Genomic DNA, 21,908 nt, shown 5'->3' with positions numbered 1-21,908 from the left:
TTTTCTTCAAATCAGTGTGTTTGAAGAAAAATACCTCGAGTATTTGCCCATTTGAGGGCAATTTGTTTCCCTTTATTTCAGTCGGTGGAACCAATAAGGTATACAAATGTTCTACTTCTAGTAGCTGACATGTTTTACTGAAGTTTCCAGTTAATGGTTAAACATGTTAAGTCAGCAAGTGTCTCTTTTTACATTTATCTCATGTTAGATTCACCATCACCAAAGATCTGAAAGAAAAGAAGCTGTGAATTGAAGCAAAATTTTCAGCTTGTAGCCTAAAATAACATTTTTGAAAGTATGTTGTTTGTGAGAAATATTTAAACCCAGGTATAGTTTTAAATTGAATATAAAATTATACTTTAATTACACTCAGGTGGTTAACTTCTATCCTCTTTATAAGTGATGTGATTAGATACTGGATAATGGATAACCTATTGCACGGGCACTCGGGCAGCGATAACTGATATATTTACAACCTTCAGCTATGATGTGCTACCTCTAAATATTAATGTATGACAAAAATATTTGGCAGGCTTTCTTTTTTCCCAAAGCATCATAAAATGAAGGGGTGAGAGTAATGAATTTCCAACTTTAATTTTTTTGAACCACTCTAGTCACAGTACACAAAAGTCACGGTTCGGTTTGTATTTGTGTTCAGATGTCACGGTTCGGTATGGGAGCTTTAATCTGAGCAGCACAGAGCTGCCATCAGGTACTTTGGCACTGTGAGACAAAGTGTAAATGTAAACTTTTTCATTAAATGTTCATGAATAGATTATATCTCGTCATTTTCATTGAGATGAGTTTATTGTGCAGTGCGACGTGTTTGTCTGTTTATGTACATATTTGAAATCCTTGTACAGTGTGGTTATTCAGCAGCTGTCTCATCCATGAAATTTTACACTAGTTTATATAAAAGGCCAGTTTATAAGTTGGTGGCGTTTTCTGTCTACACTCGAATGCGCACTGATCTCATCTGGGGACAGCCACTCAACACAAAGGTGCATCAGTACTCCTTAATTTTTAGGTTAAAATTTCAGAACAAAAAGGTAAATTAACCAATTTCTCTTTATTTCTCTTTAACTGCCTGGTTTACTGTTTCCTGTTTTGGGCTCAGCAGACTGAGAGGTGTGGCCACACCTCCTGTACAGAGCAAGGAAATAGAGTGACACAGTCTAAAGAATTGAGATGAAGTGCCAGTGACCTATAGAAATAAATAAGCAGATGTCTATAATCAGACTGTGCAGTGTCTTACTGTGTGTTCTGCGTGCAGTTCTGTAAACTGAACAGCCACGTGCGTATTGTACGGTTCAATACAAATATTTGTATTGTGACACCCTTACTACTTATATATTAAAATGTTTCATGCAAGCTGTTTTCATACATGTACTAACAGGCACAAGCAATTTGAAGGGGAGCGCACACAAGATGAATCTTCAAACTGAATGTGCACTGCACAGAAATGTGAAAAAAAGGATTCATTTAATATTGAGCTTGTTCTGTCTGCCATGGTGACAGCTTTTTAGTTAATGCTACAGGTTGTCGTCATAACACTAATCGGGGTGCCGATTACTTGTCTGACATGTCTGATGTGACACGTGCTTTGGGTGATAGCCGAGCTGCACTGCATGTCCATAACATGAACAGAAATAACACACAATATATCCCAAAAATAATAAAATACTATTAATGCAACTATTACCTATCACACATTGTATTATTAAGGACCAATGGAGCTCAGACACAGATGAGCCTGCAGTGTAACCTGATCTACAGTGTGAACTGAAATATGGAGTGCTGCTGTCTTGCATGTTTGTTCTGAATTTGCACTTGTGCATATTTGCATTTTTGTTCTTTTGAATCAATGTGTGGCTAATGAACTGGCCATGTGGCTCATTAAAAATGCCACCAATTAACCACAATGGCTAACAGTTTGGGAAACCTGGAGAGAAAACTGCTTTTCAGCTTCTAAAGTGGGGACGGTTTCAATTTTTGGACCTATCCAAATTAAACAGTGATCACCACTGCAGTCTCACTAAGACTGATTGAAGCGGAATACACATTTTAGCAATGCACCAATAAACTGTATCCTTAAAACTAACTACTATGTTAAATCAACAGACACATGCTTTACAAAATCATAAACACTGAAGCATTCACATGCAGAAACATTCCATTGTAGGACGCCATAGCAGGTGTCTCACTTCTCAATGGAAACCACTTTTTGAAAGATGTTTTTTAAACAAATTCATGTGGTTCAATCACTGCTGTAAAGTAGATCCACGGATCGAAAAGACGACTCAGTTATCTCACACTAACCCAAGAAAAGAAATGTCATGAAAAAAAAAATCGAACATGTTGCTCTGCCGTGAAAATACATTTTGTTCCATTGTTTTCCCCTTGTTGAAACACTGTGACCAACCCAACAATCTCAACTGTCAACACTTGTTCTGCCATACAGAGGCACATACAAGACATATAATTATGTCAGTGATCTAAAGACACAAAAGCACAAACATGAAACACCGCTGTGCAAGAAGACATTTCAAAGGACAAAGATCACCGAGATAAGATTGAGGAATTAATCAGGTCTCAAGCCTTTAAGACAGTGCAGCATCTCTGCCAATGTAAGTGTGACACCAAGTGGAAAGATGTTTTACTGCACCAATTGCAATACAATATAGTGCAGGTTGTAGTAAAAAAAAAAAAAAAAAAATCCCCAAAATACATAAATAAGTAAATAAATAAATGAATGAAAGCCAACTTGCTTTTTGATACTTTGGGCTAAATTTCAAAAATTAAAATAAATGCAAAAGAGCAAGGAACCACTCATTGTTACTGATGGCACCTTTTGGCAGAGCCGTCAATAGTAACTGTAGCATTCATGTGTAGAAAAATATGTCGCTGACCCCCCACACACGCAGATCGCAATGTTATAGGGCTTTAAAGTCCATAGGGTGGGGAAACCCAGTATACAATTATATATCTAGGATGTGTCCCAGGTCTGGGGCTGCATGTTTTGAAGGCTGTAATCGTCAGAGGTTGATGTCATAAGTGATGCGACTAAGCTGTCCCATTTCAAAGACTGCTTGTGGAGCAGCCGACGTTCGCAACTTTGTTTCCTCCGCAAATGAAAATGCCAACATCACTTTTACTGAATGTACATACTGCCATGAACACTGCCATCTACTGGCCAGATGTATTTGTAAAACCCAGCACATTTCAGTAAGTTGTTTTTGCAGCCAACCACTCATGTCAGGAAACAAATTTACCCATAATGCACTGTGGCATGTGTCTAAACGCTAAAACCTTTAAAATTAGTGCATTACTTTAAAACTAAAACATATAGCTGATATTTTCACTTTATAAAACAACAGACGTGACATTAATTTAAATAACTTGTCTAGAATTTGTTCTAACCATAAGTCAAAACTGTATGCCTGTGAATGACTGGGGTGATATGCTGGCAAATCTATATGGTGTGAAGAGAAATTGTCTTTTTTTTCCATCTCCCTTTCTCTCCGGTAACTAGCTCTCCTCTACCTGCAGAGGATAGAACTGTACCTCTTATAGTTATCTGTCTGCTACAAAACATGAAGCAGACCGACAGGGACTAAAATCTTTGATTTCAGACTTCACAAATGGTTTTAACTGTTAAGCTTTTTTCACTATGCCCGCAAAAATATGTTAGCGGTCTAAAAATTATCGGACCTATATTTATCAGAAGCTAAATGGTCCGCTGATGGTTTTCAACGTTATCTGAAAAGCAAATCTGCGAATGAAAACATTAGCTTTGACAATTATCGGTTAGTGGATTAGCAGATCTGTGCCCATCACTGCTTAAAATGGAAGAGAGGTGAATATGAGACTGAGAGAAGCTACAGAAGTGGTGTGCCGCGACTTGATGACAATCAACCACCACGTACGATACTGATGAAATGTCTATGTTACACAGCTCAGCAGAAAGAAAAGGGACTAAAATAGGATGACTGCACTATCTCGATCAACAAAGATCTGACTAAAGAACATTCTGAAAAGTGGAGGCAGTTCTCCCTGATTATGAAAATGCTATGGCAGCACCAGGTGAAACACAGATTAGCACATCTACTATCCTGAGAGTCACATGGAAGGGGAAGAGATGGAGCTTCAATGACCCGAAAAAGCTGAACGCTTTGTCCGGGAAATCATTACAGCCATGGAAGGAGATGACTGATAGATGCACACGTCATGGAGAGCGGAACTTTGTTTTGATGGAGATGACCGGGACTTATGGAGAAGCCACAACCAGCCGGTGAGTGAAGTGAGTGGAGGTAACTGTCCATAGGACTCACATGGACCGAAATCCGTGATGGAAGGCTGATCGCGCTGTCATGTTTTTTTTTTTTCTAGGACAGTGTTATTTGAGTTGGTGTTATTTTTATGTTTGTTTTTGTTTGCTGGTTCTGTTGCAGGGTGCCAGGTTATTTTCTGTTTCTATGTTTATTGAGAGGTTTGGCACTCACACTGAACTAGGGAATGGTACAGCTTTACAACCAGAGCTAGGCAAATGTGGCTTTTGTAACATCAATGGGTATAATGGAATATCAATCCCTTTTTCTGCAGGCCTCCCGTCCTGTGCACCAGCAAGAATTCTGGCTCTCACAGACCTGTTCGTTTTTCTTTAAGAAGCTCTCCTATTCTGCATTCTTTACCTGTATTAATTGCACCTGTTTGAACTCGTTACTTGTATAAAAGACACCTGTCCACACATGCAATCAATCACACTCCAACCTATCCACCATGGCCAAGACCAATGAGTTGTATCAGGAAACCAGGGACAAAATTGCAGATTTGCACAAGGCTGGGATGGACTACAGGACAACAGGCAAGGAGCTTGGTGACAACAACCGTTGACGCAATTATTAGAAAATGGAAGAAACACAAGATGACTGTCAATCTTCCTTGGTCTGGTGCTCCTTCAAGATCTCGTCTCATGGGGTTAGGGTGATTCTGAGAAAGTCCAGAACTACATGGGAGGACCTGGTAAATGACCTGAAGAGAGCTGGGACCACAGTCAGAAAGATTACATTGGAGAGGTGATGGTCTAGTGGTTAAGGCACTGGGCTTAAGACTAGAAGATCCTCGGTTCAAATCCCAGCCTGACTGGAAAATCACTAAGGGCCCTTGGGCAAGGTCTTAAATCCCCTATTGCTCCTGGTGTGTAGTGGCAGCACCCTCACGTCGGGGTGAAAGTGAAGCATTATTTGTAAAGTGCTTTGATGCCGATGGAAAAGTGCTATATAAATGCAGCCCATTTACATTAGTAACACACAACGCCATCATGGTTTAAAATCCTGCAGGGTACGCAAGGTCCCCCTGCTCAAGCCAGCACATGTCCAGGCCCATTTTAATTTTGCCAGTAACCATCTGGATGAGCCAGAGGAGGCATGGGAGAAGGTACTGTGGTCAATGAGACCAAAATAGAGCTTTTTCAACTCCACTTGCTGTGTTTGGAGGATGAGAAGAACACCACCAAGAACACCGTCCCAACCCTGAAGCACAGGGGTGGAAACATTATTTTGGGGGGTGCTTTTCTGCAAAGAGAACAGGATGACTGCACCGTACTGAAGGGAGGATGGACGGGGTCATGTATGAGATTTTGGAAAACAACCTCCTTCCCTCACTAAGAGCATTGAAGCATGACAATGACCCGAAACACACAGCCAGGACAACTAAGGAGTGACTCAGTAAGAAGCATTTTAAGGTCCTGGAGTGGCCGAGCCAGTCTCCAGACCTGAATTCAATAGAAAATCTTTGGAGGGAGCTGAAACTCCAAACCTGAAAGATCTGGAGAAGATCTGTATGCAGGAGTGGACCAAAATCCCTGCTGCAGTGTGCAAACTTGGTCAAGAACTACAGGAAACATCTGACCTCTGGAACTGTAAACAAAAGTTTCTCTACCAAATATTAAGGTCTGTTTTTCTATTGTATCAAATACTTATTTCGTGCAATAAAATGCAATTATTGAAAATTATACAAAGTGATTTTATTTATTTATTTATTTTAAGATTCTGTCTGTCACAGTTGAAGTTTACCTATGATAAAAATTACAGACCTCTCAATTCTTTGTCGGTGGTAAAACCTACAAAATTGACAGTGGATCAAATACTTTACCTTGCTGTATCTTGGCATAAATGGGTGTGGCCTAACTCAGAAGATTCAGCTCAAGCCAGTGAACGCATCCATATAAGGCATTCGAATGTGCGATGTAGGTTTCGCAAGTTACAGGTCAATATCCATACGTGTTGCTATCGAGTCCCCTGTAGGCAGATTTGTTTCAATTTTTTGTGTTTGAGTTACATGCAGGGTTTTGTATCAGTCACCTCCATTACTTCTATGGTTTAGGCGCCAGTATTGTATTTATTGAGGTAGAAATAAGGAAAAGTATGAAAACAATAGAGTTCCCAGTCCCACTGGAACTGGGGACAGTGGTGCCTTCCCACTGTGCCCTGCCCTGCTGGGCTGGGACCCCTAAAAATCTGAGAAAAACAGGCTATTCAGTCTTACTAGACTAGAAACAATGTTACTTTGCAATTGCTGTTTCCAGCCCATTCAGGCTTTAACCTTAATAAAAAAAAGGATGATTTGTTCAGCATGAGGTGAATAGCCACCTCATGCTGACTGATTTCACTAGCGAGTGTGCTCATTCTTACCGTTACTTTCTATGTTCTTTTGAGGTGTAGCAACCCGTAGGAAGATCTTCTGCCTCCACGAGTGGCGGCGACTATACCATGGGCTACCTCCAACTGCAGATGCTGGACTTGTGGTGGACAGGAATTCTATATCACTGAAAACACATGCAAGCACACATGTACAAAGTGCATACAAGACGGGCATGGATTACCGAATATCCTTCACATGTTACTTCAATATCGTGTGTGTAGCCGTTCCTGTGTGGCCAACATTGTCAATGACAAACCTTTTGGCACATCAACATGCACTCAATCCCTTAAACAAGTCATCAGGAGAGGGCATATTCCCCCCGGTCCCCACAAATCAGTAATACAAAGTGTCGGCAGATCACCAAAGTACACCCTTATGCTAAATATGAATGAAATTGGTCAACTGGTTGTTCAGATATCACACTAACAAGCGAAAACAAACAGACGGAGGGACGTGCTAACTGCTATATCCCCCCCCCAATATTTCATACTGGGAGGACAAAAAAAAAAAAAAAAAAAAAAAATACTATTTGCATCTACTGCTAATGACTGAGTTATTGTATTACAAAATAAATCAATTCATCAGAAAATTAATCAGCTCATTTACTGCATAGGGAAACTAATGTCATAAGGTTTAGCACGTGTTGTGAGAGTCAGCGTGGTCACACGAATGTATCCACACTGACACAAACAGATGCAAGCACGGTGAGATTATGTCATACATCCTCATAGTAGCAAAACAAAAACAAACAAAAAACATAGAAAACCTATAGTTATACGCACAAACCATGACTGTGATTAGTCATTTTTATTACCAGTGCATGTACCTGCTCTTGTTCTCAGGCCCACTGTTCTCTTGGACAGGAGTCAGAAATTGGAATTTCAGAAAATTAGGGACAGAGGAGGAGGAATGAAGGCGAACACGCAGACTGTGCAGAGAACTGAGATTGGGAAATGGAGATTGGGGGAGGTGGTCAGGACAAAAATGAACCAAGGATCTAAGGCCCCATTCACACAGAGACATTATTATTAGACAACTCTTGCTATTTCAGGGTTAAAATTCAACTTCAGGCATTGAGGCATGCCTGCAAACATGATGACACGGCTCTGTTATTTCTTTTTGTGCTGCTTAATGTCAGGAAGGACAGACTAATTGTGATAGTGTGACTCTCTCCGTAATGGTTTAGCATTTCTGTGTGAATGGGGCCAAATAAGCACTATAAGCGTGAAACTGCACATAAATCAGAGGGAAATACTGTACAAGTTGAGCTGAATGGATGCTCACCTTTTTTTATTAAGCCGAGCCACAGCAGAAGAGGAGGAAGGATAATGAGAGTGAAGAGAGGGGGATGAAGAGCACAGAGGAACAGGAGGGAGGGAGCATCTGAGCATGAAAGAAGACAAAGAAAAAGTTATTTAAAAAAGGAGAAACACAAAGAACAGTTTGAAGTAGAGAGCAGAGAGCGTATGCATGATTACAGTGGGGTAAAAAAGTATTTAGTCAGCCCCTGATTGTGCAAGTTCTCCTACTTAGAAAGATGAGAGGTCTGTAATTTTCAACAAAGGTACATTTCAACTAAGAGAAAACAATCAGAAAAAAAAAAAAAAAAAAAAAAAAAAATCAGTAAATCACAATGTAGGATTTTTAAAGAATTTATTTGTAAATTATGGTGGAAAATAAGTATATGGTCAATAACAAAAGTTCAACTCAATACTTTGCAACATAATCTTTGTTGGCAATGACAGCGGTCAAACGTTTCCTGTAAGTCTTCACCAGGTTTGCACACACAGTAGCTGGTATTTTGGTCCATTCCTCCACGCAGATCTCCTCTAGAGCAGTGATGTTTTGGGTCTGTCGCTGGGCAACACAGACTTTCAACTCCCTCCACAAATTTTCTACAGGGTTGAGGTCTGGAGACTGAGTTGGCACCTGCAGGACCTTGAAATGCTTTTTATGGACCCATTCCTTCGTTGCCCGAGCAGTGTGTTTGGGATAATTGTCATTCTAGAAGACCCAGCCACGTTGCATCTTCAATGCTCTCACTGATGGAAGGTGGTTTTGGCTTAAAATCTCATGATACATGGCCCTGTTCATTCTTCCCTTAACACGGATCAGTCGTCCTGTCCTCTTTGCAGAAAAACAACCCCAAACAGGGGCCAAACTACATTTTTTAACCTACTTGCACCGGTGCTAGTAACAAAAAAAATTACTTGCACCAAAAAAAGTTAGTCTTATATCAACCTTAAAACTCCTCCTCTGATGTGTCAGACTCTTCCTCGCTGGTGAGAGCAGCAGCAGCGGCGGCGGCAGACAGTTTTTTTTTTCCACATGCACATGCGAACGAATCGTCCGTGAAGATTATTTTATTTATTAACTACACAGATGTATAATAAAACAAATGGTGACTAGTTTATAACACAATTATGACAGAGTTTGAGGGGAGAGAGAGCAAGGAGCTATGGAGCCCTGGAAGTGTCATCACAAAATGTTTTGCATGTGGAGAGAATGGGCACACCTTTTATCATTTTATGATATTGTGCGCACGTTTTAAGCATCGTTTGAATAAAACAAGGGCACAATCTACTTAAATGTGGCCTCAATTTGTAAAACGTGCACTCAATATTGTCTTGACACATAAATGTTGGCTATTAGCCAACAAACCAGGACACAGTGTAATGCATTTCCCCATTAGAAATCGATCTGGTCAGGGTATATCATCATGGTTTGAGCGCACAAGGACATACAAAGAACTTCAGCTGCCCAGCATGACATCATCTGGAGTTTAAGCACATTAAAAAGGATGCCAAGGGAGAAGCGTCTCCCCGTCGTGATGACAATTTAGGTCATATTATGGAGTTCATTTTGAACGGAAGGAAAACGTGCGCACGTTTTATTAATTCGAGGGCTCAATTAAAGGAAAACGTGCACACGAAATATCACTGCCATGAAAACGTGCGCATGTTTTATTAATTTGAGAGCACGTTTTATTAATTTGTGGGCTCAATTAAAAGAAAACGTGTGCACAAATTATCATGGCCAGAAAAAATATCACTAAGTGACCTCTCCTGGGTTCCGTAAGGAACCACAGCAGCAGACAGTTTTTTTTTCCACGTGCGCATGAACTAATCGTCTGTGAAGATAATTTTATTAACTACACAGATGTATAATAAAACAAATGGTGACTGGTTTATAACACAATGATGACAGAGTTTGAGGGCAAAGAGAGAGAGGAACCGCAGCGGCAGCCAGTATTTTTTTTCTTTTCTTTGTTTACATGTGTGCGCGCAAACACAACAAATAGAGCACAGCAACTCGCTCCATGTGTGAGAGTCATAAAATGCAGGGAAGACGAAGACAACACATTGGAAATTGTTTTTTTTTTTCCTTATTTATTCCTTTATTGGTTCATTCTACTGGTGCTTATAGTTGATAAAACTTGGATAAAGTTATTTGCACCAGTGCTAGTGCAGAATAAAATTACGTGCACCACTCAAATAATATGTGCAAAAACTAACACATGCACGTACTATTCGAGCCCTGCCAAAGCATGATGTTTCCACCCCCATGCTTCACAGTAGGTATGGTGTTCTTGGGATGCAACTCAGCATTCATCTTCCTCCAAACACAACGAGTTGAGTTTTTACCAAAATGTTCTATTTTGGTTTCACTGGACCACATGATATTCTCCCAATCCTCTTCTGGATCATCCATAGGCTGTCTGGCAAGCTTGGGCCTGGACACGTACTGGCTTAAGCAGGGGGACACGCCTGGCACTGCAGGATTTAGGCCCTCTCTGCGTCGTGTGTAGCCTTTGTTACTTTGGTCCCGGCTCTATGCAGGTCATTCATCAGGTCCCTCCATGTAGTTCTGGGATTTTTGCTCACCATTTTCATGATCATTTTGACCCCATGGGATGAGATCTTGCAAGGAGCCCCAGATCGAGGGAGATTATCAATAGTCTTGTATGTCTTCCATTTTATTACAATTGCTCCCACAGTTGATTTATTCACACCAACCTGCTTGACTATTGTAGATTCACTCTTCCCAGCCTGGTGCACATCTACAATGTTCTTCCTGGTGTCCTTCGACAGCTCTTTGGTCTTGGCCATGGTTGAGTTTGGAGTCTGACTGTTTGAGGCCATGGACAGGTGTCTTTTATACAGATAATGAGTTCCAACAGGTGCCATCAATACAGGTAACAGGCGGAGGACAGATGAGCTTCTTAAAGAAGAAGTTACAGGTCTGTGAGAGCCAGAAATCTTGCTCGTTTGTGGGTGACCAAATACTTATTTTCCACCATAATTTACAAATAAATTCTTTAAAAATACTACAATGTGATTTCCTGGATTTTTTTTTCTCATTTTGTCTCTCATAGTTGAAGTGTACCTATGATGAAAATTACAGACCTCTCTCATCTTTCTAAGTAGGAGAACTTGCACAATCAGGGGCTGACTAAATACTTTTTGGCCCCACTGTAGATAGATGGAATAAAGCTCATTTATCATTGTATTCTTGGGTGCGACTGATTTGTAGTGACACAGTGACAATACAGTTATGAAGTGATGCATCTTTGGATTATAGTAAGAAACTGAGAGGCTTCTGTAATAGTTGAAAATCAAAAACATGTCACTAACGAGATACAGCCATTCATTTTGTAAACCCGCTTGTTCCGGTTGAGGGTCACGGGAGCCTATCTCAGCAGTCATTGCCTACATCTTTTGCACTTTTGGATTTTGCAAGACACTCAAGTAATGAAATATACATAGCTTTAATGTAAGTGTAATAAGATGTAGATGAGATGTCACAGCACGAGCTAACGTGTCCTGGCACTGTGTCCTCATAGCCTTTTTTCCCTGATCATCAGCACCTTTTTTCAATATCTCCAAATAAGAACAGAGTGAATGCGAATATGAAGAAGTCCTGCACACTATATTTTCAGAGCACTCTGCTTTTTTTGGGCACGGCTGCATGAAGCGTTTTAAGTTGGAAATCCCTCAACTTTTCAAAAAGGCAGTGTGACATCACTGCAATCCCTTTTTAGGCAGTCAGATGGAATAAAATTTATCACTCTGTGAGGACGAAGCTGTGAAGGGTGATTGATCCTTTTGCAGACAGTGTCTCCAGTCAGCTGTAACACAATCCTGTCACAATACAGCTTAAAACAAACCAACAAAAAACAGTCTGTGATAGCAGAGTGGACAGATGCCTGTTCCTGCTGGGGTGAGTGCTTTTTAATCGCCATCCAATTATAAAGTGTCAGTCACACTATGATGGATTGAGGAAACATCTGAGTAACAAATTTTGATCTCGTTCATGTATGTTTTTGTTCCACAAAACTCTAACTCGTTTTGAACCTGGAACTTCCCATTTTGAAAGCAAGTGCAGTCACCACTTGGCCACCCTGGTGCCAGACCAGTGTTCAACACCACGACTGCCATTAGTTCTTGGTTTTAAACAAAAAACAGTGTTGATGTTTTACATCTCACAGGGTGCTTCCCCCCCCCGAAGGAACATAAAACAAATATGCACACACGTCTTACTTGCTCTGGTGTGGAGAATCCGTGCTGACTGAGTAGTATCGTATTAATTTAGTCCTGGTCACAGGGGCAAGATCCTGAGGTGTGGAAGGCGATGATTGTACTGGTGAAGACTCAGATGAGGGCGGGGTGCAGAAGTGGCTGAAGGTGTTGGCGCGTCGTCGGGAGCCATTTGGCTGATCACCACCAGACAAAGATGATTGGGAGGAAGACGAAAGAAGAGACTTGTCAAGGTGCTTCAAGTCCCCCGTTGAGTTGTGGTGTTTCAAGTCCCCCGTTGAGTTGTGGTGTTTCAAGTCCCCCGTTGAGTTGTGGCACCTGAAGCAACGACAAGGGAAAAAAAGGGCAAAGTTCAAAGGGATGCAAAATAGTTGGTTATCTGAATTAAGGAATAGAAATTATGTTGACTGGTTAAAAGGGTTAGGTTCAACAAAACAGAGTAGAATTGTCCGACTAGACTTCAAGGAAATGTTTAAAAGGATTCATGGCTTTGAGTCAGTGGACCCAAGTGTATGGAAGCCAAGAGAGGCAACAACACTTCAAATTAAAAACAGTAGCAAATGCAGAAAATGCTTACAAAAACACTGGCATCAATTCAACAACAGGTAGATGCATCAAAAAACAGCTTACAAATTGACAGAAAGGCAGAACTCTTTTTGCTTTGTTTGTAATTCCGCTGTGTTGCAGTCATTTGCATGCATCTTCGTTTTTACATGTGTTGTGGACGCTGGTGTGCGCGTCCTAGGCTCTAACTGTGTTCTTAGTGTTTGCAAACATTTTTTTATTTTGCAAGACATCTTTTTTGATGCAACTACCTGTTGCTGAATCATGCAGGTGGGTTTTTTTTTATTTGTGTGTTATATCATAATGTGGAAGTCTTGTGGTCTTTCTCTGTGACCATGCAAAAGTATTCTTATTATATAACGGCTGAGTGGATCCTTGTCATTTGACTTGTGCTCTGTATGTCACATGACATGGATTATTCGACCCATTTGTGTTGCATTACATTTAGAGTGCAATTTGTATATCAGAAGATAATACAACAGTCCACAAAGCCACAAACTCATTGTTGAAGTCAATAAATGTCAAGAAAATCAGTTTTAGTAACAGGGTGCAGACATTGTGGATGAGTTTACCAGTGTCGCCGACCGAATGGTCCCCCCTAAAAATCAGTCTGCCCTGCCTTCACTGCACATGTCATTAGCCGCAGTTTACCGATTATCATCTGCTTCATCATCTATCTCAGTTACAGATATCTGAAGCTTTTGTACAACAATCATTTCCACATAAATTCAGCATTATTTCATCATAAAAGACGGAGGACGCGATCAGAGCGCCGCAACTATACAGGCTGCTGGCTGTTGCCTTCACTGCACGTCTGTCATTTCAAAGCGTCAACGAATATCACCTCGTTTCTGCTTAAAACTGACTTTAGAATGATTAAGAGGTTTTACCTTGTCATCTGATGGTTAATGATCCCATTAATCTATTTGATCGCTTTGGGTGAACAAACTCTGTCTCAGACAAGCTGTTGATGCTCCGAAATGACACATGTGCAGTGGAGGCAGGGCACACCAATTTTTAGGGGGGAACGTTTAGTCTGCGACACCGGCATATGTGACTCTTAAAGTCAAAGTCAACTTTATTGTCAATCAAGCCATGCAACAGTACATTACACAGAAGACTGAAATTGCATTTCCCCAAACTTCAAATGTGCAGTAACAGAGGCTAAATTAGACATATAACTAAATATAAACTAGACACGAGACATCACTAGGACATAAAATGCAAATAAATATCAGTAACAGAACAACAATCAACACAAACATATAGACAACAGTGAGCATACATTTCCAAGACTGTCACAGTGTTTCAGAATGTAGTCAGTTGAGGTATATTACTGGAGTGCAATAGTACCGAGTACAATTATATAGGTCTCTCTAAATATTTACCAAATTATGACAATTATAATAACACCACAAGTGCTTCTGGAATCATTATTTAATCACATTGGTGTACTGTGTATGTGTGCCTTCATATACTAATTGCATACTTTTTCACATAAATGTAAATGAATTATTGTAATTATGAAATAGATCACTGACACCTTACCAAGACCACCTGCACAGTCAAATACAACCTATTAATTTCACATTAAGGGGTTGTTTAGTAACTGATTTATTGAATTAATATGGAAACAATGTTGAACACAGGAGAATATTTTAGGTCTTTGTTATGTCACCTGAGAAAACATGACACTAATCCTACTACAAGTCCCATGATCAACGTACAGCAGAGCCTCTTTTGCAATTGGAAGCAAATATTTTTTCATATGGGTATCATAGGTATGCATTTTTTGGGGGGGCTTTATTAAGTTAATTGAATTATGAAAAATGTATTTTGTCTTTATGTTCATTTTTGTTTGAATATCTAAAATAGTGGCGATGTAGCTAGATTGAGCATATACCTGAGTTGATTGACGGGTTGTTTTTGGGATGAGGTAGACAGTCGGCATTCTGCAGTTGGCTGCTCTTTACTGCTTTTGGTAGTAAAGACAGAGACGTTACCCTCACTTCCGCCAGTTTGGTCTTGTTGAGCTCTTATCTTGCTGCTCCCCTGCCAAAACAATAAATACTGCATTTAAAAACATGGCTTCTAGAGTAACCACAACACAAATCGACACATGAAATTTTGGTCCAGTCCACCACTAATAAGTCCACAAATGGGTGGGTGGGTCCTTCTGTTATAACTAACCCCAGTAGTCAGTCAAACAGAAAGCATTACACAAACAAATAAATCTACTGCCAATTTTGAGTGACCAATTTAAATAACATCTTTGGACTGTGGTTGGAAACTTGTGCAAACAGAACATTAACTTTCTAAGATGGATTTGTATCCGGAACCGTATTGCTGTAAAGAGACCACTTCAATTAATGAATGTCCCTCATTAAAAAAAGATACCACACAAAATGTAAAAAATAATAATGCATAACAAGCCAAATTATTATTTTGAGGGGAAGAATATATTATTGACATAGCACATACACAACTCCAAATTCCTGCACCTCTGCATAGAAGGAGAGCGCTGGTACCTTCCAGATGCCCTCAAAGGACTCGGTGAGCGAGCGCTTTGCTCGAGTCTTGAACTCTTCAAGACGCTGCCGACTGCTACTCTGCTGCTGTGTCTCAGCTGGGCCTGGAACTGGCTCCTTAGAGACCTACACTCACAGAGAGGTGGACATCAGGGTGTTGAACTTTGCACACACTTGGAACCTACAGTTTCCAAAGGAGGGCAAATAATGATCTGTAACATGTTACTGCCCCCCTTTTGTAAATGCTGGATCAGTTTGCTGCATGATGATGAATGGATGGCATAAGTAAACCTGAAACAAAATATTTATACTTTAAGATTTACACCCCACCCCCACCCTCCACCCAACACAGTACAAATTGGAGCTGCATGCTAAATTGCATCTCAATCATAATAGTGAAGTCAGCCTCTGTAAATTTTTTTTTTTCTTCTGCAAATGGTTGGGATTTAAAGAAATCCATTTCACACACAGTGCTGTGGGTTGCTGTGGTCCACGTGAGCCACATTCATGTGCAGATCTCCCCCCATCTAATGCAGTATTTTGTGCATGATTGGTGAAGTATAATGAATCAGAACTGTAACATCATCACAGGCTACAGAGCAACACTGTAAGCCTTGTTCCTGTTTGGCACTTCCACTGACCTCTACAAATTAATGAAGTTCTGCATACAACACTGAGTACATTATTATTAATGATCTTGTTGGGACTTACTGGAGAACAGTATCACTAAACAGGAAGAAGGCTTTGATAAGTTGATGCCTCTATAATCTCTCGTTTGAAGAAGGTTCTTTACATTTACTGGCGTGAGTATTCCATGCTCAACGGTTGATCAATTAAGAATTACCGTATTTTCCGCACCAGAAGGCGCACCTAAAAGCCTTAAATTTTCACAAAAATCGGCCATGCGCCCTATAATCCGGTGCGCCTTATGTGCGCACTGAATTCCAAAATCTGTAAAAACGACCGACGTTGTCTTTGACCGTCGGAATATCGGACCATTTCCCGCTGACACAAGGACGTAATACGTAAAGTACGTACGCTAGCAGCGTAGAGTACGTACCCTGGCAGCAATAAACCAATCGGAGAACATTACATAATATGTAAAGTAAGTACGCTGGTAGCGTAGAGTACGTACGCTGCCAGCGATAAACCAATCAGAGAAGAGTCCGTGAGTCCGTGGTACGTACACTTACCTCTGCCACTCCTCCGGTAGTTACCGTATACTACAGGTATCCTGCAAAACAACATTTGTTTGTCTAAGGACCCCCGAAAATGGCGCCAGCGAAGAGACATGCTTACGAGGCACAATTCAAACTGCAGGCTATCAGTTACGCGGTTGTTCATGGGAACAGAGAAGCTGCGAGAGGAAACAAGAAAATGAACTGCGCCAAGTTAAAAAGACCAAACGGAGTTTCCGCAGAAACAAAGCGAGGTGGCCACAGCTAGAAGACCAGCTGTTCAATGCAGACACAGAAGATGAAGACTTCGATGGATCTGTGACAGAACCATAATAAAAAATAATGTGAGTACCATATTGTTAAATACAGGTAGTTCAAAGTTGTTAAAAAGTTCAAATAAACTCACCGTATTTGAGATTTCATGTTAAACAACACATCAAAGTACCACAATTCTATCAGTATGTGCACAGAAATTTTCCTGCTATACATAAACACAACTTCTTTCAGATGGGTATAAAATGTCACAGACATACCCACAAAATGCTTTCATTTTACATTAGATTAGTAGTAGAGACACCCCCCCCACACACACACACACAGGTCCAGGAGTCGCCATTTCAGATCCAAGAATTTTTTAAGCTAATGTACAAATTGAAAATTGCTATATCGTGCATCAATACCACCAAATAGTTTTATGCTTTGAGTTGCAATTTGCGCGTTAAAATACACTTTGCAATGTGTTTGATCATTAAGCTTTCCTAAAAGGGTAATAAAATTATTATTACATTAACCGTAATGTAAACCACACCATTTCCCACAATAATTGCTGTGCAGCTTTTTCATAAACTGTGCAGCTCAAGTAAAAATATTTTTTTTACTCATGACTTACAACCATAATAATATGATTATGTAACTACGGAAGAATAGATTTGTCATTTGAAATTTGACATGCAGCAAGCCAACAGCAGGGGCCAGAGTAGGCGCCATTTCAAATGAGCAGTTCACAAAAATGTGCATGTGCACAAATGGGTATGTGGAAAAGTCACCTGTTTGCTGTATGCAGGCTGTGTGTGCTGATGCAGTCTCTGTTTCTCCTCATACAGAGTTCTCAAGCAGGCCATCACCAATTCATTCTCATCCTGTTCACTGTTAGGATGAGCCCTCTGGAAAAAGTACAAACATATAGATATCTAGGTATCAAATAGCAATTTAAGTTGTATTAAATCTGGTCTAAAGCACAGTAGATCAGTAACATAACAGACCAGTAGATAGTAGTGAATGGAAACACTGAAAATGTTAACAAGTGGCAGACTTTTGTGTACCCCAGCAATGTAAAATGTTAATACATAAAATAATACGAAGGCATATACATACAATCAAAGTGTCTCAATTTAGTGCATGTGTGAGTTAAGGTGCGAGAAGGTTTACACTGCAACCTATTACGTTTAACTATAACAGTCACAGTCTACAACTGTCAAAAGTCCAAGTATGAATATCACAGCTGCCCAAGAACGATTATGAGTGAGCACAGTTTGATGACTTAACACACAAGATGTGGACTGTGCGATAAGTGCAAAAACTAACAGAGAATAACTGTAGACTCCAGTGCATGCCCATAGTCTAACTTTAGCACAAAAGCGGCCTTTCCAGAAAACTTCCCTGGATTGGTATAACGCTATGAGCTCTATGGAAATTCAAGGAATTACAACGCAAGTTAAAAGAAAAAAGGAATTTTCCAACATCTTCAAAATGTTGGTTAAAACAAGACCATGGCATAACGGCAGAATATCCCAGTTCATCAAGGCACCTCCTGGACTCTCTAAGGTTTTCCAAGAAAAGGGCAAGGTTTCAAACCACAAGCTGTGAGTGAGAACAGCCTATCAGTCGTAACTACTTCAGACATTTCACCAGCAGATGTCAGTAGAAGCAAAGGCCAATGTTAATGGATTTACAACAGTTAATGAGATGTGCTTTCTTCAACATTACTACCACAAACAAACTGATTGAAAAGCTGACTAGACAGCAAAACCAAGTTCAGCAGGAGAAGCAAGATGTGAGGTTGGGCAAACACAAGGCGTTAAAGAGGTCAGAATTACCAAAATCCCACACAAACCAGCTGAGATTCCGCAGCACTCAGTGTGTTCTGCAGTGTGTACACAAAGTGCACATTAAACACATTTACCTTAGTGTTTTCAAAGACTGCAGCTTGCTTGTGGTTGTCCAGAGAGGCCAAGTGTCTCTGAAGCTCCAGCTTGGTTTTATACGGTTGTAGACCTGAAAGTGATCCAACTAGATTTAATGCAGGATAGAAAGTCTCATTTCTAAAGTAAAATAGTTCAGAAATCGATGTAAATGGGCTGCACTTCTATGGTGTTTTTTGATCAGATGATCAAAGCACTTTATAATAACGCCTCACCTTAACACATAGATGCCAAAATAAAATGCTGTATTAAAATGCAGTTAGCGATTTTATTTAACACCCCCCCCCCCCCCCCCCCCATCTGATCCTTTGGCTAAAAGCCCTCCTCTCTAATGTCCAGGCCACCATGCATACCCCATTTCCATACATAATGCAGAAACAAAAGGCCTCACTGTGAATGTGTATGTCATGCACTTGAGCTTTCAATTATTTATTTGAATTGTTCTTTTTTAGTAGTAAATTGTTTGTACAACATACCTCTTTAAAAGAATGGAAAAAAGGTGGTTAGGGTTAGGTGGTGGTGCTTATAATTTATTTGGGATTTTCTGAAATCAACAGAGTCTAAATGACACATATGGCACCTGAAGGTTAGGTTAATCAATCATGAACATTAATGGGAAGTGAAAGGCCTTGGCATTTCAAGATACAGTGGTCCCTTGTTTATTGCGGGAGTTACGTTTTAAAAATAGCCCGCGATAGGCGAAATCCACGAAGTGGCCAGCGTTATTTTTTACAATTATTATAGACGTTTTAAGGCTGTAAAACCCCTCACTACACACTTTATACACTTTTCTCAATCAGGCATGAACATTTTCTCACTTTTCTCTCGTGTGTAAACACTCTCAAAGTTCAAACCTGAGTAGAAAAATAAGACCAACCTGTTTTCAGGCCCAAACATTTGTTTGAGAAATAAAAACAGAACGTTTTCCTATAAATAATTATGATGGCTTTTAGAACTAACAAATTTAATTTTAACGATCAATGTACGAGGTTGGACACGTAAGAAATTATTAATAGTGACTGACCAGTATTTCACAGTTCCTCTGATCGCGCCTCTTCGTCCTGGCGCCGCTGCGCTGTCACGTCTTTTTCCACTGACTCACACCTCGCTGCAGGTGTCTTTTTCCGAGTGTAGAACAAAGTTATGGGTAGTTGTTGGCGCTGTTTTTTCTTCTGGGCGAGAAGATTCTTATAAACAGACATGCAGAACACAATGCGCGTGCTCTCCCTTCACGGTGTCGCAACCGGCTGCTTGATGAGGCCGCGGAACACAATGCACTGTAAAAAAAAAAAGTATGCAAAATTGGACTAAAAAAAAAATCTGCGAAACAGCGAGGTCGCGAAAGGTGAACTGCGTTATAGCGAGGGACCACTGTATTTTGGAATTTTGAACACCACTGAATTTATAATTTAAGTGGGAGCAGCTGTATTTTTAACCCTGCACTGGCCTTCTGCACTAAACTCTATGCCCCCACCCGAACAAAAAAAACTGCAAGGTATGTTGCACAGAAGAATGTGAGCACTCGAACACAAAAACTAATGTTAAGTGATGTGCTCATTATTTATGTAATCCTGCCACAGTCCTGTATTTGTGGTTAAAAACAAACAAACAAAAAACAGCACTTTTCATAGAACAACACACGTAATTTTCATATTAAAGAACACAAAAAGACGAGGATGACTCGTGCAGTTTCAGTAACCATACCAACTGGGCGCTAAAGGTTTAAAATATGACGCATATGATGCATCCAGGGACACAGTCCTCGTATATGTACCCACCAGAAACACAGCACTTTCTCTGAGTTTTTGGGCAAATTACACGGCAAACAAAGTGAAAATGAAAAGAAAAAGTGACGATGGGGTGAAAAGCGGATATGTGTTGAAATCACCTGGAACTCAAACATGTTGAGGTGGTTGTGCAGGCGAAAGAACACAACTACTCTGGCTAGCTGTGTAGGCTAGCACTTAGCGACAAGACCTCTCCCATTTGCCTAGTCTTCCCTTCTCTACTTGGAACCGAAAAAAAAAAAAAAAAAAAAAAAAAAAGCACTTTTCGCGACTGCTTTGGTGATTGCAGCCGAAAACAAAACAGTACACCATTTTCCCATGTGAAGCAATACTGTGTTTGTACTGCAAAATGGCAGGCTGTCGTCTGAAGTGGTCCAATCCCACGATATCACGCAGGGGCTCAAACAAGACTGCACTGCCCTATAATCACATTGGTGCAAACAATATATTTGGGTATCAAAAAAATTTAGTGTGTATATTTATTGTCAAAATAGCTCTAGTCATCACTAACAGATCTCAGGGTGTATGCGTGCCCACGGTTTCTTCAAGGTTTAAGTCCAGATACCCTGGTAAACATGTCCACACAAAGGAGACTGGGTTTAATGAGGCCCACAGGGCGCCAGTTAGTAACCCTCATTTCATGCACTGCAGAACAGCAGACTTACTGTTCCACAAACATCAGTCGGTGGGGCAGCATAATTATTTTTTTCATAAGAATTTTCACATTTAGTGATAAAAGCACCAAATTTGGCACAGAACAGAGTTCTAGCTACGGTGGGCGGCGCCGGACTGTACCGCCCAACACTGCAAATTTCCACACAGCTCTTGGGTTCAAATTTCCTGCCGTGCCCACCAGGGATTTTTCCAAAAAATAAAGTGAAATGCTGCTGAAAAATGTACCAATTGTATTTCAAGCCTATAGTGTCGTACTTTTGTTTTATTTTGCAATTTCAAACAAATAATTAAAGAAATAAGAAATTTATTTCTCATTTTCTTTGTATCTCAGCCACAAACAGCAGAGATCAGGAGTCATCTGCTTTCAGCGCTGAAAGCAGATCAGAGCAGAGAGAGACACTGTGGGTCTCCATCTGCTGTGACTTAAAGGGGGGGGGGGGGGGGGAGAACTTCATTAAAATGTTTCATTATAATCCAGAGTGTCAGTAGCCGTAGATGCTGATACATTCCAAAAGGTTACAGTTTATTGTACAATTTAAAAGCTCCTGTTTCCAAAAAGCTTGGAGGAAAATTGCACTGACAGTGAGCGCGAGGAGGACAGGGAGGAGAAGGAGCAGGACAGAGTGCGCACGAGAGAGAGGGGAGGGTGAGCGGGGGAGAGAGCCTCGTTCAGCTCTTGTTCAAACAAGACAATTAGTGGTTATATTGGGGGGTTTTTTGTTGTTGTTTTAAAGTA

General features: G+C 40.4%; 1 protein-coding gene across 5 annotated transcripts in view; it reads right to left on the bottom strand.

Annotated features, from left to right (window-relative positions):
- tbc1d1 (TBC1 (tre-2/USP6, BUB2, cdc16) domain family, member 1) overlaps positions 1 to 21,908 on the bottom strand; it is a 103,857-nt gene that overhangs the window by 32,474 nt on the left and 49,475 nt on the right. For 3 of the 5 annotated variants that reach the window (XR_004565417.1, XM_034189183.1, XM_034189186.1), the window contains 6 exons: positions 18,692 to 18,783; positions 17,556 to 17,672; positions 15,305 to 15,457; positions 14,707 to 14,855; positions 12,243 to 12,557; positions 6,693 to 6,826 (listed from right to left, as the gene is read on the bottom strand). Coding sequence is in view for 4 of the 5 variants with exons in the window: in XM_034189183.1 (XP_034045074.1) it covers positions 6,693 to 6,826; positions 12,243 to 12,557; positions 14,707 to 14,855; positions 15,305 to 15,457; positions 17,556 to 17,672; positions 18,692 to 18,783 (960 nt within the window). In the remaining variant the exon portion in view is untranslated. Of the gene's footprint in view, positions 1 to 6,692; positions 6,827 to 12,242; positions 12,558 to 14,704; positions 14,856 to 15,304; positions 15,458 to 17,555; positions 17,673 to 18,691; positions 18,784 to 21,908 lie in introns of all 5 variants that reach the window. The other 2 variants (XM_034189185.1, XM_034189184.1) reach the window with 2 other exon arrangements.

Source organism: Thalassophryne amazonica, chromosome 15 (genome assembly GCF_902500255.1).
Source record: "Thalassophryne amazonica chromosome 15, fThaAma1.1, whole genome shotgun sequence".
Lineage (NCBI taxonomy): Eukaryota > Metazoa > Chordata > Actinopteri > Batrachoidiformes > Batrachoididae > Thalassophryne > Thalassophryne amazonica.
Note: the sequence above shows the minus strand (reverse complement) of the source record. Positions and strands in the feature narration are given on the sequence as shown.